The sequence below is a fragment of the Syngnathus acus genome, chromosome 13 (genome assembly GCF_901709675.1).
Source record: "Syngnathus acus chromosome 13, fSynAcu1.2, whole genome shotgun sequence".
Classification (NCBI taxonomy): Eukaryota; Metazoa; Chordata; class Actinopteri; order Syngnathiformes; family Syngnathidae; genus Syngnathus; species Syngnathus acus.
In genome coordinates, this window is record NC_051098.1 from 3360910 (window position 1) to 3378597 (window position 17688).

Below are 17688 nucleotides of genomic sequence, written 5' to 3' on the forward strand. Positions count from 1 at the left end.
TCAACGCACAATATGGCGATGACGTGGCGTCATTTCCGGCGCGACAAGACAGCACTGTTGGTGTCCAAATTCACGCAGCCTTCGATAATTAGCCCTCGAATCTGGCCTGGTTTCTAAGGAGACGGGCCGTGAGTTAAGGATACGTTGAGCCACCCAAAGACTGATTGGTCTAGCGACGACACGCCACTTTGTCTAGAACTTCAAAGTAAACACTCCACCGGAAACACTGAAAAATGCGTACAAGAGCGTTTTCATCTTCATTTCCGAGAGCTTGGGCGAGTGGGCTTGTCAAGCAGTGTATTTGGAATAAGTGAAAAGTAGAATGAGGTGAATCGGATGAATTATAAGGAGGTAGTTAGGCACCAAAAAGTGGGCGGAATAAGTAGAATACTAAAGTTCGCCTTCACACGATAAAGTACATGAATAACACGTGTGAAGGCCATTGCCTTCACAATTACAAATATATTGCAAAATTAACTATAGAAAGCTTAAAATAGCATACATTTTAGATGTGGAGAGGCACTCTTAACATTCACATGACCAGCAGACCACTGGAACCAACTGTATTTTACTTCATTTGCATGAAGACACTCTGTAGAAACTTGAACTTGCTGTTGACTACTCGATTTTGAATCTCATGTAGTCAGCAAGCTATTATAAGCAAGGCATGAGAAAAATGAAGGCTATCCTCCCTTCCACTTCTGCAGACCAAGGTCAATTTGTTGCTATCAGGAAATCACAGGGGGGAGTAAATGAGGGGGATGAGGATGGATAGGAAGGTAAAAATTATTTCAAAGGAGGGCCTGTGGGACTGAACAGAAAACCAAGAAAGCCATCAGCTCCTCTTTCAGTCTTCACAAATTGTATGAGATTACCAAGGAGTAAAAAGAAGAGTACACAGGTGAGATGTTGCCAACGTACTTGGGACATGCAATTAAAGCTCATCATATGAGACAAACACTGTTGATGACCAAGGTCAGCTAGAAAATGGAATGGACTTCACAGGTTCTGGACGTCAATCCTATATGAACAAAAGCTGCATGTGATCAAAGAATCAGGGGCGATTCTTGGATCAGCGGTTTAGTGGTGCGACAGACAGGGCTACATGTGTATTGTAAGGTGGGCACACCATATGATGGTGATTCACAAATGTATCCACTTCTGCTTCTTAATCAGTTCTATGTTTCAGATATGTCAAAAGAGAACTTACCTGGGAATTGGTAACTATAACTTGGTGCAAAACCACAGTATCCTCTGCCATATGTCGCTATAATATTTGGATAACCTGAAGAAGAAGAAAACATCTTTAATTAAAATTTCATTTTAATACTGCAGTGTGAATTAATAAAATGCTAGAAACCTCAAATACCAAATATTTGAATTTGGTATACTGTGTATATATATATTACGTATATAATCAGGTCTAACAGATTGCCACTGCGGTTGAATTTACATGATATGGTTCAAGTGGCACAATTCCAAAGTACCGTAATTTCCGCCCTAAAAGGCGCACCTAAAAATCTAATATTTTCTCAAAAGCCGACAGTGCGCCTTATAGTCCAGTGCGCCTTATATATGGATCAATTGATGAATTTGTTGATCCATATTGGTTGTACACAGTGCTCTGCCAAAATGTTTCAGTACGTTTTAGTACTAGTAAATTACAAGGTCGCATCGCTTCCCAACATTACGGTAACTGTAGTCAGGGGGCGTCACCGAATAGCTGTTGTACCCGCGAGGCTATTTCATTTCAAAATAGGCTGCTCCGTTAATGTTTCGAGTAAATTTAAGGATTGATATGGAAGGGAAACATAGGTAAGCAGTACCAATGTGTTAGATCGAACTTTAGTCAGTTCCGATCATTTTATAGGAGATCGTTTGAGAAACGCGATTGTTTACACTTTGCTGAGGCTCATGGGAGATTGCGAGCTGAGGCTCGTGGGACTTTGCGGATGGCTAATGCTATAACGATAGCTGCTATACGTACCAGGCTATTTCATGTCAAAATAGGCTGCTCTGTTAATGTTTCGAGTAAATCTACGGATCGATATGGAAGGGAAACATAGGTAAGTAGTACCAATGCGTTAGATCGAACTTTAGTCAGTTCCGATCATTTTATAGGAGATCGTTTGAGAAACGCGATTGTTTACACTTTGCTGAGGCTCATGGGAGATTGCGAGCTGAGGCTCGTGGGACTTTGCGGATGGCTAATGCTATAACGATAGCTGCTATACGTACCAGGCTATTTCATGTCAAAATAGGCTGCTCTGTTAATGTTTCGAGTAAATCTACGGATCGATATGGAAGGGAAACATAGGTAAGTAGTACCAATGCGTTAGATCGAACTTTAGTCAGTTCCGATCATTTTATAGGAGATCGTTTGAGAAACGCGATTGTTTACACTTTGCTGAGGCTCATGGGCGATTGCGAGCTGAGGCTCGTGGGACTTTGCGGATGGCTACTGCTATGACGATAGCTGCTATACGTACCAGGCTATTTCATGTGAAAATAGGCTGCTCTGTTAATGTTTCGAGTAAATCTACGGATCGATATGGAAGGGAAACATAGGTAAGTAGTACCAATGCGTTAGATCGGACTTTAGTCAGTTCCGATCATTTTATAGGAGATAGTTTGAGAAACGCGATTGTTTACAGAGGGCTCGTTGGTTATTGGCTAGTGGATGCATACCGCAACCCTAGTCAACCTCAGTTTGTTGCAGTATAGCTTCTATTTTATGCGCCTTATAATCCGGTGCGCCTTATATATGGACAAAGTTTTAAAATGGGCCGTTCATTGAAGGTGCGCCTTATAATCCGGTGCGCCTTTTAGGGCGGAAAATACGGTAGTTGCTTCCAAGTGGCACAATTCAAACAAACATCAAGACAAAAATCACATGGAATCCGACATATTTAGATAGTAACAGAATCAAGCCTTTCCCAAATGTGAGTACAAATCAGATGAGCAGGGAAATGTATAGACTAGATCAGGGGTGTCAAACACATTTTTTTCGCGGGCCGCATTGTATTCATAGCTTCTTTCGGAGGGCCATTATGACTGTCAACCCAAATAAATGTATGAGCACCTCATATTATATACAGTAAAAGCTACAAAACAAACTGACAAATAACTCGTTTTCAAATCAGACGAGTAAAAACTGGTCAAATATTTAAAAAAAAACAGATATTATTAAAAGTGAAGACAATTTGCAATTCCAGTAATGACACGAATTTGATGCACAATTTGTCTTCGCGGGCCACATAAAATGATGTGGCGGGCCGTATCTGGCCCCCGGGCCTTGAGTTTGACACCTGTGGACTAGATAAAACGGTCAATGCAAGACAAATGTCATCAAAATATGCAACATGATGACATGAAGATGTACAAACCCAACTCAATGCTAAGACAGCTCAAATAAACAGATTATAACATCCACTGAAAAGCAGAAGATTGAGTATAATATAAATAGGGTATAATATAAATAGGGTGTGGCACGATAGCGCACTGGGTAGCACGTCCGCCTCAGTTAGGAGGGTGCGGATTCAATTCCACCTCCGGCCCTCACTGTGTGGAGTTTGCATGTTCTCCCCATGCCTGCGTGGGTTTTCTCTGGGCACTCCAGTTTCTTCCCACATCCCAAAACATGCTTGGTAGGCCGATTGAGCAATCCAAATTGCCCCTAGGTGTGAGTGCGAGTGCGGTTGGTTGTTCGTCTCTGTGGGCCCTGCGACTGGCTGGCAACCAATTCAGGGTGTCACCCGCCTACTGCCTGATGACTGCTGGGATAGGCTCCAGCACGCCTGCAACCCCCGTGGGGACAAGCGGTATAGAAAATGGATGGATGGATGGATGGATGGATGGATGGATGGATGGATGGATGGATGGATGGATGGATGGATGGATGGATGGGTGGATGGATGGATGGATGGATGGATGGATGGATGGATGGATATAAATAGGGTACAGTAGAGGAGTACTGCTAATTGAATGAGAATATGTAATATACATATTAATTGCCAGCAGCAGACGACAGCGTGATGCCAGCCACATTGGTTGGTGTTGACCCTTGCTGTGTGGATGTCAGTGGTTTAAGAGGTTTATGAGGTGTTTTGCATCTTCAAAGCTGGAAAGACACAACACTGTCTAGTCCAGGGCAGTTTTAAAACACAACCCGAGGTCTGGGAGAGCTTCTTAGGTGACAATGTAAGTCTCCTCATCACTGTGTTTGTTCCTAAAGGATTTCGCAAACCCATGTTAAAGCAAAATGTTCCCATTCCATGGTGATTTGTTTGGTGAGAAACCAACATAGTGTGTCGGCCTGGACCTTGGTGGTCTTGGCCATGAGAAGGCCCGGTCTACTTTGCGGCCTATTCACAACATAACCATTTACAATTTGAGTTGAATTAATGCTGACTAGAATACAATGATTCAGAAGTTCCCAGAATCTCCAAAAGCAGAATCAGTTATCAATCTGTGGAACTGTCTTCCGGATTTGTTTCAGGAGGCATATACCCTATCACTATTTAAGAGACTAAAAGCTACCTTCTTGATAAATGTTATCGTTGGGGCTGATTCAGGTAGACCTGGCTTATCGCTTACTTAAGGGCTTGACTGGGCGGGATCTCTTAGGATGCCCCAAGCTCCTCTCTCTTCCTAGCTTCAGCTTTTCCACATTCATATGCTGTCCATGTATGTCACTAATCTTTCTTCCCTTATCCTAAGTGGTTCCACTTCAAGAAGCACTGACAACCACATTACTACTCCATATGATTTTTTGTAGTATGATTAAATAGTCAGAAATAGTCCTTTTAACTCATTCAATCCCAGGGAGATACTTTCGTCTCTTAAGAATTGCAGATGTTCAATCCCAAGTACGTATTTTTATAATAGGAAAATAGACGTGCTCAAGCTGGACAAGGCCATTTGGCAACCCACTGTATATGACTGGAACAAGACTAACTGGCGCAAGGGTGACTGTTGTAGGCTCAAGCGTGACTACTGTCTGGTGCTAGCCGTAGATGCTATCCTTGCACATTAGATAAGACGGCTACATGTTACTTGTGAAGATAAATAAACCGTGCCAATCAGGAAAAGAAGAAACTTTCAACTCTCACAGGCAAGGTTTCATGTGTGATTATTTTACACAATATTTGTTGTTGTCAGCAGGATTTAGAAGAAAAAGGACATTAGTGCTGACTGCTCTATGATCGGTGTGACACTGCAACACACGGCCGTACAAGGTAGGAATTCTTGCCAGTTCTAATAATTTTGCAGTTTCATCTCTCTTGTGTTATTATTGACAAGTGCAAGGGGGACAAACAGACACTGACTTGTGACTGTGGAATGCACAAATATTTCCCCTCAGAAGGTACCCTTGTAGCGTGATTGAGAAAGCCTTTCTGTATTTTAATAAAGGAGACTCAAGCCAGTTGTCTGGGTGCAAAGCATAATTGGATGATAGAGATGAGACGAGACACAAATCCTGCGAAACGAGATGTCTCATGAGATTGAATATAAAATAATGTCTGATATCAACATTTTTACAGTTTTCAAAATGTTTTCTTTACTGAGCAGACCACAAGAGAATTAATGTTCTAACTTTAAAGTGCAAATGTGAACACAAACAGGAGTCACTTTTGTTACAGGCTTGTTTTTCAAAAGCTACTTCAATCACTTCTGCGGCTCAGGTTCTTTTTACTGAATAGTTTAACAAACAATACATTCCATTTTAAGCGCTAATTTTCAAATGCTGCTTCAAGAACAGTTAGCAGCTGAGATCTTCCCTCTTACTGAATAGTTGAACAAAATACAATTGCTTTTAGTGTCAAACATTAAACAAATAAAGTAAGCATTACTGCAAAAAATAACTAGTGACGTTACTTCTGGGCACCACTTCAAGCCATCTATGGCCTTCTGAATCATACTCTTGAATGACACAAAAAGTGCGACACAATAGAGCAGTGGTAGCAGTTTTGAGTGGACCCATGATTCTTATGAGATCTTCAACAACAGCAATGGCACTTCAATCCAAAGTGTCAAGTTTTTGTCGTAGTTCTGGGCTGCAGAAGAGCTGTTCCAGCGCCTGATAACGTCCACAATAGGTTTGTGCGTGTTTTTGCGTTTAGACGTCAAACATGCCGTTGATGTTGGGGTTAAAACTAATTTTTTATTGTTCCAATAGCATATATTCCAAGGTCGGTTTCTTGGGTCAAATTATCAGTTCGAAGTGCAATCGTTCCCACCAAAACTAATAGAACAAGGCTGAAATATTTTGAAACCACAAATGCTCAGTTCAGTAACTTTAAAACATGTTACTTTGGCAAGCAGACTTCAACGGGTTTCCTTGGCTAGTGATATATTAAAAATACAGGCGTATACATGCGTCTAAAATGCATGTATGCATGCCACACTGAAATGGAATATTTTACTTACTCAGCATACCCATACCAAGCATGAAAGCATCCATTGTATACTGCAGACCTCTGACCCGACCCCGTGTCCCAGGTGGGTACATTACTTCTTTTGGTTGGGCTTTTTTGCATTCTACCTGTGAAGCAAATACAATGAGTGATTATGGCACAATAAAAATAGAAATGAAAAATAAAAGCTTCAGTAAAACTACCCAAACTATTTGTTATTTAGCAACTTCCGAAAGCCTCTGACAATTTACATTATATGTAGTACATGAAATTTTCAACTTTCTTGAAAATAATATCCTAAGTACAAATACTGTAAAACCAAAAAAGTGCTACTTTGCAATGTTAGAAATGAGAGACGAAAACAATTAACACAGCAAACATTCTAACCAATTCAAAAAGAATTCTTGTGTTCATTTTTCTACAAATGATACATGTAGACCCTCTTAAACCGTCTTTAAGCGTATTCATTTTTTTATATTCTAGTTTACTTTTTCTCCAATGTAACCTTGAGTGCATACAAAAATCTGCCATTTCAACTGCTCAACACCAGTGACAAGAAAGTGTTGAGAGCTAATATTCTCATTTTGTTGTCAAAGTGAAAGTCTGCTTTATTGTCAATTTCTTCACATGCCAAGACACACAAAGAAATCGAAATTACGTTCCCACTATCCCACGGTGACAAGACATAGTACACAATATACATACAAGTAAACAACACAAAAAATAAAAACAAGAAGGCACAAACAATGAATAAATAAGAGTGATGAATAAATAATAAATAAACAAATAACATAATAAATAAGAGGGGCAAAAATGGAGCAAGTGTGCATACAGCAGACAGTCAGAATATAGCGCAAAAGTACAGGACGCTACGCAGAAGGGGGGAGAGAGTTCAGGATCCTAACAGGCTGGAGTATGAAGCTGTTGGTGAGTCTGGTGGTGCGGGAGCGCAGGCTCCTGTACCTCTTCCCAGAGGGCAGAAGATCAAACAAAGAGTGAGCGGGGTGACTCACATCACTCACAATCGCGGTCGCTTTGGGGGTGAGACGGGAGGTGTAAATGTCATCACCTCATTAGAGGTTGATACTGATAAAATGCGGTTGACTAATTATCCCAAGGTCAGAGAATTAGGATATACATAAGTCACGTGGTTTCAGTAGAGAAATTTGGAGTGGTCCTTGGTGGTAACTTCTCTTTTTGCCTGAAAGAAACTGAGGGGGAGCTTTGATATCCTGCTTAACCTCTACAGACGAATCCGTTTTAGTCATATATAGTCGTCGTTCAGTGGTCATCAAGTCATTATATTGCAGTACACACTGCCAACATTTGCGCTTTGTGCATCATTGTGGGATGGAAGTACATTTTCCCCAGCCAATCCTAGCTGTGTTTGTCATTTCGTCAAAATTAGGATGGTTGAAGCTCAAACCCGAGTCCGCCTTTCCTGACTTTGCAGAAAAAAAAAAGTAATCACACACTACTTGGGCATCGTACCCGCATCCCCGGCTTGGACCCGCAGAGAACTAACCGCTGAGCTAAAAGTCCAGGGCGCCGGGTTGCCTCATTGACGTATAACTGCAACGGAAGAACTTGCCTACATCATTGTGTATACTTTCAAAAAATTTTTTGTTTATTAGAAAGTGGCCATCATAAATGTAATACAGATTCATGATTTCACAAGAGAAAATATTTGTCAGCTTCAGTGTCATAAACAATTCCAAAACAAAATGCCTGCTTTGAGTGGGAGACCCTGACTTGCATTATACTACAGAAGCATAACAAATGTGTGTGTGATTCAACTTGTGCTGTCAATTTGCTGCCACACTAGATTAATCAAACACAATATAAGTACTACAGGAGCCACTCACCATTTTATTATTTATTTCATGATAATGGATGTCACAGACTTTCTCCGCTAGATCTTCGTTTTCAAATGTTACAAATCCAAAACCTGTGAAGAGATAGAGGGGTAGATATAGGAGAAAAGCAAAGGGTCAAAACTCTACAATACGAAAGTAGACTTGATGCTGGATGGAATATATACATTTATGTTTTTGGAATGTGGGAGGTAACTGGGCACAGGCACAAGAACATATAAACACCTGAAGGAATGGTGTCGAAATACAAAAAGTCCTGCCTAGCTACAAAAACAGATATGCTCAAACCTCATTGAATAAAGTACATAAGCAGACAAGTATATCCACATATTAAATCAATAAAAGAAACATTTTAAGCATATAATTATACCTGCACACCAAACCAATAAAGAAGACATAACTAGACATTTTTATATATGGTAATGACAAAAGATTTTATAACTTCATGATCCGATATGTATTTCTGTGCACTTTGAAATAACAAATGTTTTTTGATACTGTGCCTGAATAGGTTAATGACCCTTAAGAAACTGTTTAATGCATCCCTGATGTTATTCTAATTTATGGACATGGCCCAAGGTGTCTAAGAATGTTTTGTACTTGTCTATATCTTATGTCATGATTAATGCTTGATGTGACGTCGTATTTTGCCTATTGCTAGACGCCAGCCTTGGATCATTATTGTATGTACTGGACAGAAAGAAAATGTTTTGACTAATAATGAAAAATACGGTCAGAAGCATAATTAAACTAAGAATGTGACAATGCAAACAAGAACATGGAGTGTCAAAAGAACAAACAAACAAATGCATGGTAAGTAGTGAGTAAGAACTTTGCATAGTCAGGAAACATTATCGAATTGATGATGTCACACCCAAAACTTCACATAAGTCCGTACAAAATGACAAAATTAGAAAGATAATGAAGGGACAAGGGGCAACCGTGGGTGAGGTGGGTGCATGTGCAAGAATGGAGGAGAATGTTTACAGGAAGGTCACTTGGAGATAAAACCAGCAGGTGCCAGAGGGAGACAGCCAAGAACCCGGCCAAAGATGATCGTCAAGGCTGAAAGACGGAAAGGAAAACAACAGCCCCCACACACATCAAATCGCCCATAATCAGCACCCAACCCCACGGAACCAGCTCTCACCGAATCAGCACCCACTCCCATGGAATCAAACTCTCCTGCGAACTTGCCCCACCCCAAAGACTCATCACCCATCAAACTCGGCCCACACCGGCATGTGCAACTGAATATAAGCTGAGCAAAGAACCTTGAACGTTGCCTTTTCTGAATGGAGACTTTCTGCTCTTGAGCATGGTCGCACGAAAGGCCCAGCGCTGTTTTGTACTTTCCTGAAAACAGAGCTTTCTTAACAAGAATTGTGAATGAACTCAACCAACCTGTGCAAGTCTAAATTTTGTTTCGGTGTCTCAGTCTTTTCCTTACATTGCAAAAGAAAACGAACATGCAGGGAGTAAATTGGATAACAGGTGATTGGCTCTGGCTTTTGCCGTGAGGCACGGATAGTGCGCTTCCTAAATTGTGAACCAAATCCAACACACCACACAGAAAGGCTGGAGCCGGAAACAAACCCCGCACCTTTCAACTATGAGGTGGACGTGCTAACCAATATATCTATATATATCCATATATATATATATATCTCGGTGGGATACAATACGGGTAACTCACAATTCAATATTGTGACACTATCCCATGATACAACAATAATGCGATACACAATATCGACGATATCCACAATATACAGTCAGATTATTTTTTAAAATGATACTATATCACGATGTGTGTCACTCAAAAAGAAAATACAGTCAAACCTTGGTTTTCGAACGTCCCGGTTCTCGAACAAATCGGAATTAGAACAAAAAATACGAGATTTTTTGCTTCGGTTGTCGAACAAAATTCGGAGGTCGAACCTTGCGAGATGAGCCGAAAGGACCCGAAAAACACCAACCGCGCGGCCCGGATGCCGACTGACTCCGTTCGTTATTGTATTTTCGTTACTTTGAGGATTGTATTAACCCCTAATCATGCCTCCAAAGAAAGCAAGTGGGAGCAGTAAAGCCATCCTAAAACACAAAGACGCTCTTAAAGCAATGCGACAGTGAGCGCCCGGCGCGCTGCGGTTGCGTGATCGGACCAAATTAAGCTCCCTGCACACTGAGGTCCACTTAAATTTTGGAAAGTACATCAGGACTTGAAAAATATTTTCTAGATTTCAGCGACGGCTCTGTCACAATAATGCGACCAGCGCGATGCAGTTTCGCGGTCGGCGGCGCGCTACGGTTGCGCGTTCGGTGGTGCGCTGCAGTTGCGCGATCGGACAAAAATGCGCAAATGAAAAAAATGCTTTAAAAAGGCGGTTTTTTTTTTTAGTCTTGGAACGGATTATTTTTTTTCCATTATTTGTAATGGGAAAAATAGATTCGGAATTCTACCGATTCACTTCTTGAACCGCCTTCTGGAACGGATTGTGGTTGAAAACCGACGTTTGACTGTACCCATAAAAGGGAAACTGTACAATTGTGCATTTATTTAATGCAAATTTAAACTTGGTACAATCTACGAATAAACATGTACATCTGCATAGTGTGTCACTTCCTCCGAGCCATGTGAATGTAAATGCTGTACAGCTTAAGAAATTAAAGTTCCTGTCATGAACATTCATGACTAGTTTTGGGTACACCACTAACACTGCACTAATTTCTGATATTGAAGTTAATAGCAACTTAATTTTGCAAAGCACCTCACTGGTGCCTTGCAAATGTAAACACTGTACAGTTTGCAAGTGCATTAACATTAATGACGCACACTGTACAGCTGAACAAATGAAAGTGCAGTAACATTAATAACTCCACATTGTACAGTTTGAAACAAGATGGCGGCGCGTGCACACGCAGCGACCTCTCTCTGTCCCGCCCGTACGGTGTTTTGTTCGTTTAATGAGTGTTTGTCCGAAGGTTTTGTGTGTTCGTCTCGTCGTACTGAGTCGTGCTACAAGTACAGCAGGCAGGTTCTGCTCGACATCGGCGAAAGCGAGTTTTGTGGCGTTCTGGACTTTGAAGCGGGGACATTAAAGGAGCTAGGACTGCTCCGTCCTGAAACGTCGCCGGACTCGCCTGCTATTCCTCCCCCGGTTAGGGAGCGTCGGAAGCGGTGTGCGAGGAGGCTGAAGAGGGGCAAGCGCGGAGGCGTCCGGGCCAGGCTGGCGGCCAACCCAGCTTCCCCGGCCGTGCCTTCCATTCTTCTGGCGAATGTTCGATCGCTGGACAACAAAATGGATTACGTTCGCCTGCTGAGATCTACGAACCGGACAGTGCGTAACTGCTGTGTGCTCGTGTTCACCGAGACTTGGTTGACTGTCAACATTCCGGACTCTGCTGTACATCTGGAGCGGCTAGCGTGCTATCGGGCGGACCGGGCCATTGTAAAAGGGGGAAAATCGCGAGGAGGTGGAATATGCGTCTACATCCGTGACGAATGGTGCCGGGACTCTGTAGTGGTATGCAAGCACTGCTCGCCACTGGCGGAGTCTGTGATCATTAAGTGCCGTCCTTTTTACCTGCCGAGGGAATTTACTGCGATTCTGCTAGTCGCGGTATACATCCCGCCTTCCAACATCGAAGGCGACAGGATCGCGGCTCTTAGTGAACTGTACCAGTCTGTCAGTGAACAACAGACGGCGCACCCTGACGGTTTCACCATCTTCGCTGGGGATTTTAATCACGCTAACCTGAAGTCTGTTTTTCCGAGGCTTCACCGACATGTTAATTTTCCAACACGTGGCGATGGCTTCGTGGACCTGGTCTACTCTTCACATAATGGAGCTTTCAAAGCCACCCCCCTCCCCCATCTTGGACTTTCTGACCATATCACTGTTATGCTTTTGCCCGTATACAGACAAATGGTGAAAGCATCCAGGCCGGTTCGCAAGCGGGTTAGAGTGTGGCCTGAGGGTGCCTCTGATGTGCTTCGAGACTGCTTTGGCTCTACTGACTGGGAAATGTTTAAGCAGGCGGCCACTTGCAATGATTGGACGGATATAGAGGAGTATACTGACTCTGTTTCCTCTTACATCGCGAAGTGCATTGATGATGTGACCCACTCGAAATACATCGTCACTCGGGCTAACTGGAAGCCATGGCTGACTGGGGCTGTCCTCAGGCTGCTGAGGGCCAGGGACAAAGCCTTCAGGGCGGGGGATAAGGCTGGCTTGAGGACAGCGAGGGCCGACCTGTCCCGGGGCATCAAGGAGGCGAAAAGGGCGTTCTCTTGCAGGATTACCGCCCACTTCAAGGACAGCAAGGACGCACGGAGCCTTTGGCAGGGCATTCAGACCATCACGGACTACAAGCCCGCGCCGCAGAGCTGTGAGGGCGACATCCGTCTGCTCAACGATCTGAATCGCTTCTTTGCTCGCTTCGACGCTCAGAACAGCACTTGCCCGCTGAAGGCCCCTCCCCCTCCACAAGAGCAGCCCCTGTGCCTCTCTGCTGATAGCGTGAGGAGGGCGCTTGCCGCTATCAACACTCGTAAGGCGGCGGGCCCTGACAACATGCCGGGTCGAGCGCTGGAGGACTGCGCTGGGGAGCTGACGGGTGTCTTCACGGACATCTTCAACATTTCCCTGCAGCAAGCTGTCGTCCCTTCGTGTTTCAAGGCTGCCGCCATCGTACCTGTGCCGAAGAAACCTGCCCCGTCCTGCTTCAATGACTACCGCCCCGTGGCACTGACGCCCATCATCATGAAGTGCTTTGAGCGGCTTGTCATGGAGCACATCAGATCCATTCTACCCCCCACCATAGACCCCTTCCAGTTTGCGTACCGAGCCAAACGGTCCTCTGAGGATGCCATCTGCTCTGCCCTCCACTCGGCCCTCACCCACCTGGAGAGTAGGGACTCGTATGTGAGATTGCTGTTTGTGGACTTCAGTTCTGCCTTCAACACCATTGTGCCACAACGACTCATCTGCAAACTCGCCAAGCTGGGCCTCAGTACCTACCTCTGCAACTGGCTACTAGACTTCCTCAGTCAGAGACCTCAGGTGGTACATGTTGGCGACAAGATCTCCACCAGCATCATGCTGAGCACGGGGGCCCCCCAAGGCTGCGTGCTCAGTCCGCTGCTCTTCACCCTGCTGACGCATGACTGCGCTGCAACCTACAGCACCAACCGCATGGTGAAATTTGCTGACGACACGACTCTGGTGGGTCTCATTACCAAGGGCGACGAGACTCAATACAGGTTGGAGGTTGACCTTCTGACCACGTGGTGCAAGGACAACAACCTCCTGCTGAACGTCAACAAGACCAAGGAGATTGTTGTTGACTTCCGGAAGGGTCACACCCAACACCTGCCGCTGACCATCGACGGTGCTGTGGTGGAGAGAGTGAGCAGCACCAGGTTACTGGGGGTGCACATCAGTGAGGATCTCTCCTGGTCCACCAACACCGCATCACTGGCGAAGAAGGCCCAGCGTGTGCTCCTCCGGCCGTCATGACTACATTTTACCGTGGCACCATTGAGAGCGTCCTCTCCAGTTGTATTGCTGTTTGGGGTGGTAGCTGCGCTGACTACAACATGAAGGCCCTGCAGCGCATAGTGAACACGGCTGGTAAGATTATTGGTGCTTCACTCCCCTCCTTGAAGGACATTTACACCTCCCATCTCACCCGCAAGGCGACCACGATTGTGAGTGATGTGAGTCACCCCGCTCACTCTTTGTTCGATCTTCTGCCCTCTGGGAAGAGGTACAGGAGCCTGCGCTCCCGCACCACCAGACTCACCAACAGCTTCATACTCCAGGCTGTTAGGATCCTGAACTCTCTCCCCCCTTCTGCGTAGCGTCCTGTACTTTTGCGCTGTATTCTGACTGTCTGATGTATGCACACTTGCTCCGTTTTGCTCCTCTTATTTATTGTTATTTATTTATTATTTATTCATCACTCTTATTATTCATTTTTTGTGCCTTCTTGTTTTTATTTTGTGTTGTTTGCTTGTATGTATGTCGTGTACGATGTCTTGTCACCGTGGGATAGTGGAAACGTAATTTCGATTTCTTTGTGTGTCTTGGCATGTGAAGAGATTGACAATAAAGCAGTCTTTGACTTTGACACATTCAAGTGCATGAAAATTATTAACGTTTTTGTAAACAAGAACAGCGTACTGCTACTTTGACCCTTGCGGAAGGTTGCATACTACCCTAAAAAGAATGGTTGTGACGGCGGGCAGGGCCAGGCTGGCTCGCCACTAATGTTCGTATTTGCCATCGGCTCCATGTCGTTGCACCATAGCTTCGACAGTCAGTCAAAACATGTCTTTACGTGAAAATTGGGCACTGGACCTCTGCCCTAGAAAACTTTGTTAAGTAAGCTGATCACAGAGTTCGGGACTGCATATCAGAACTTAATTTTTTGAAGGGGCCATGTAATTCAGTTGTGTTAAATATGAATTTAATATACATATATTTTTATAAAACAGTAAATTCCATTGTTTTACTAAGCTGCCATTGTGTAGACCTGGTATAATTGTGTTGTAATTTGGAAATAAAAGGAGAAAAAAAAAAAAAAAAGGTTTATTCACTTATTTTAAAATGACAAAGCTGTATATTAGTAATTAACCTTACCCTGACGTGCCGTGAGTCTAAGTTTAACCATGAGGTCGGTGGGTCAGGAAGATGAGCACAACCGCCTGTGCTCATTTGAGAACCATGCCAAAATGTTTAATACATTTTCTATTATCAACTTTGGGTTGCACATACTTTAGGTAGACATGAAGAGATCAACCTATCATTGACAAATAAAAATAAAAATAAAGAAGTATAGCCCATGCAGGTGAGGCAATAACGGAAAAATAAGCTCTTATGTTCCTCCTCCTGCGCACCGCATTACCAATGCTTCAGTCACTACTTCTGACATCAAACAAATCAGCTGTCAGGAACAATTTATCAGTGAGGTCCAACTAAATACCACAAACTGGGTAAAGAGTCAGTGGGTGGTGATGAGAATTCACTCAGGTCTTTCTATATAATGTCCCACAGTTGACAGTGTAAGTTGGAGCACAAAATAAAGCACGTATTGAAAGGAAAAGTTGCAGACCTTCAAGACAGGATTGCTCTGACAACACAGATCTTTTTTGGGGCTGTTTTGAATGAGCACAGTGGCCTGCATCCATATGTAAAGGGAATACATTCAGAATCATTTGAACTCTAGCTAGAGGTTTTTTTTTGCCCGTCCACAACTGTGTAGATTTTGTTTATTTGTTCTCTCTTTTATTGAGGAAGAGGTAGAAAATGGCTTTATACAAAGGCAGTGGCAAATATTATTACATTTGAATTCAAACATTGTTTTTGATGAAATTGGGAAAAATACCTCTTATCAAGATTAACACCCTAATTAAGTGGGGCTATGCAATCCTTAGGAAAAATAAGTGTATGAAAGAAGAATGCAAAAATACAGTCTGCCAAACCATAAAATGCATGAATTTAAAGGCAACTATTGAATGTGACCAAAGATAAAACAGAAAAGAATCATACACGCCTGCTTATGGGCAATTACAGTATTATTGCTAACAGTAAAACGCATCACTCTTTTTGTGACTTGACAGAATTGAGGGGCTGGTTGTAAATTTCAGGTTACAGTTGATTTGTGCAGTGGTGCCAGCACTTTAGAAGGCTGTGTTGATTGAAAGGAGCCTAATAAAAAGGAGAATGTCCAGCTGTTATATTTATTGTAAAGCCATTATTAATGCACTTGAGAACTGACAATCTTTTTTCCTCACATGTTGAACATTGTTTATTGTGTAACCATCACTCCATGTTAACATATGCAAACCAACAACTACTGTACACACATGTAGAAATCAATATTATGCAGTGTATGGATGAAAGGAAAACAAACAATAGGATATCCATGAAATGCCCAACTGTGCTTATGGGCCTAGTGCAGGGGTGTCAAACTCATTTCACATTGTGGGCCACATGCGGCCTCGGTAGATGTCAAGTGGGCCGGACTGTTAAAATTATACCATAGTCTGCTATAAATCACCAGAATCTCATGTCTTTCCTTTTTTTTTTTAGTGTAAAGAAGCACAAGAACATTAGGAAAATGTTGAAATTTAATGAACATTCGTTTTACAAAACATTTCATGAAACACCTCAGATTTCCTTAGACAAATGTCTAAAATGTCTTCGGCTGTTGTGGTGTCCATCATTGGCACCAACTCAAGAAACTCTTCAGTAACAGTCAATCTCTCATCAACTCCACGAATAAATAAGGCCAGTTGTGCCACATCTGTGATGTCAGTGCTCTCGTCAATTGCAACGGAAAATGCAATAAATAACTTGACTCTGTTTCAATTGGCTGTCTAAATCTGCTGATAGGTCCGAAATCCTCTCTGCTATAGTATTCTTCGTCAAGCTAATATTAGCAAAAGCTTGTCGTAACCAGCTCAGTGGTCTAGTGGAAGAGTGTCCGCCCTGAGACTGGAAGGTTGTGGGTTCAAACCCCAGCCGGGTCATACCAAAGACTATAAAAATGGGACCCATTGCCTCCCTGTTTGGCACTCAGCATTAAGGGTTGGAATTGGGGGGTTAGATCACCAAATGATTCCCGAGCGCGGCGCCGCTGCTGCTCACTGATCCCCTCTCCCCCAGGGGATGGATCAAAATCACACGGGGATCGGTCAAATGCAGAGGACAAATTTCACCACACCCAGATGTGTGTGTGACGATCATTGGGACTTTAACTTGACTTTTTAACTTTTTTTCTTGGGACATACAAGTTCAGCCGCCTTCATCATGCATCGTTTAACAAAGTTACCATCGGAATACGGCTTTGATTCTAATGCTATTTCGCTGGCAATTAGTTAGCTGGCTTTTACCGCTGCTTCACTGACTTGTCGGCTCTGGATGAAAGTTGATTGCTGTTTCCTCAGACCCGCCTGCAATTCGTTGATCTAATCTCTTCTCACTTGTCCTTGCAAGCCGTCATATTTTTCGCTGTGAAGAGTCTCGTAGTGGCGTCGAATATTATATTTCTTCAATATCAAAACTTGTTGCAAAAACACCAAGCACAAAGGTTTTCCGTGCATTTCTATAAATAAATAGGACGTGGTCCATTTTTCATTGAAAATTCTACACTCTGTATCTACTGTTCTCCGTTTGGATAATGACATTTTGGCTAACGAGGGTGTAGGAGAGGGGTAGAGACCAGGGTAGAAACAACGTCGCAACAAGCAGCAATTGGCGCATTGCTACCGTCTGCTGTGTTGGGTCTGTCTTCTCTGATCAAAACAATGTTGTCTTCTACTCTGATCAAAACAGTGTGCCCCATAGCGGATAATCCATGAATTGCATATTATTCAAAATATTAATTCC

General features: G+C 43.1%; 1 protein-coding gene across 5 annotated transcripts in view; it reads right to left on the reverse strand.

The window, feature by feature from the left end:
* Positions 1 to 17688, reverse strand: part of msi2b (musashi RNA-binding protein 2b) — a 145482-nt gene that overhangs the window by 48551 nt on the left and 79243 nt on the right. For 4 of the 5 annotated variants that reach the window (XM_037267496.1, XM_037267494.1, XM_037267498.1 and 1 more), the window contains exons 8-10: positions 8282 to 8364; positions 6430 to 6544; positions 1211 to 1285 (exon numbers count right to left, since the gene is read on the reverse strand). In XM_037267496.1, the coding sequence (XP_037123391.1) occupies positions 1211 to 1285; positions 6430 to 6544; positions 8282 to 8364 (273 nt within the window). Of the gene's footprint in view, positions 1 to 156; positions 1022 to 1210; positions 1286 to 6429; positions 6545 to 8281; positions 8365 to 17688 lie in introns of those variants that run through there. The other variant, XM_037267497.1, reaches the window with a different exon arrangement.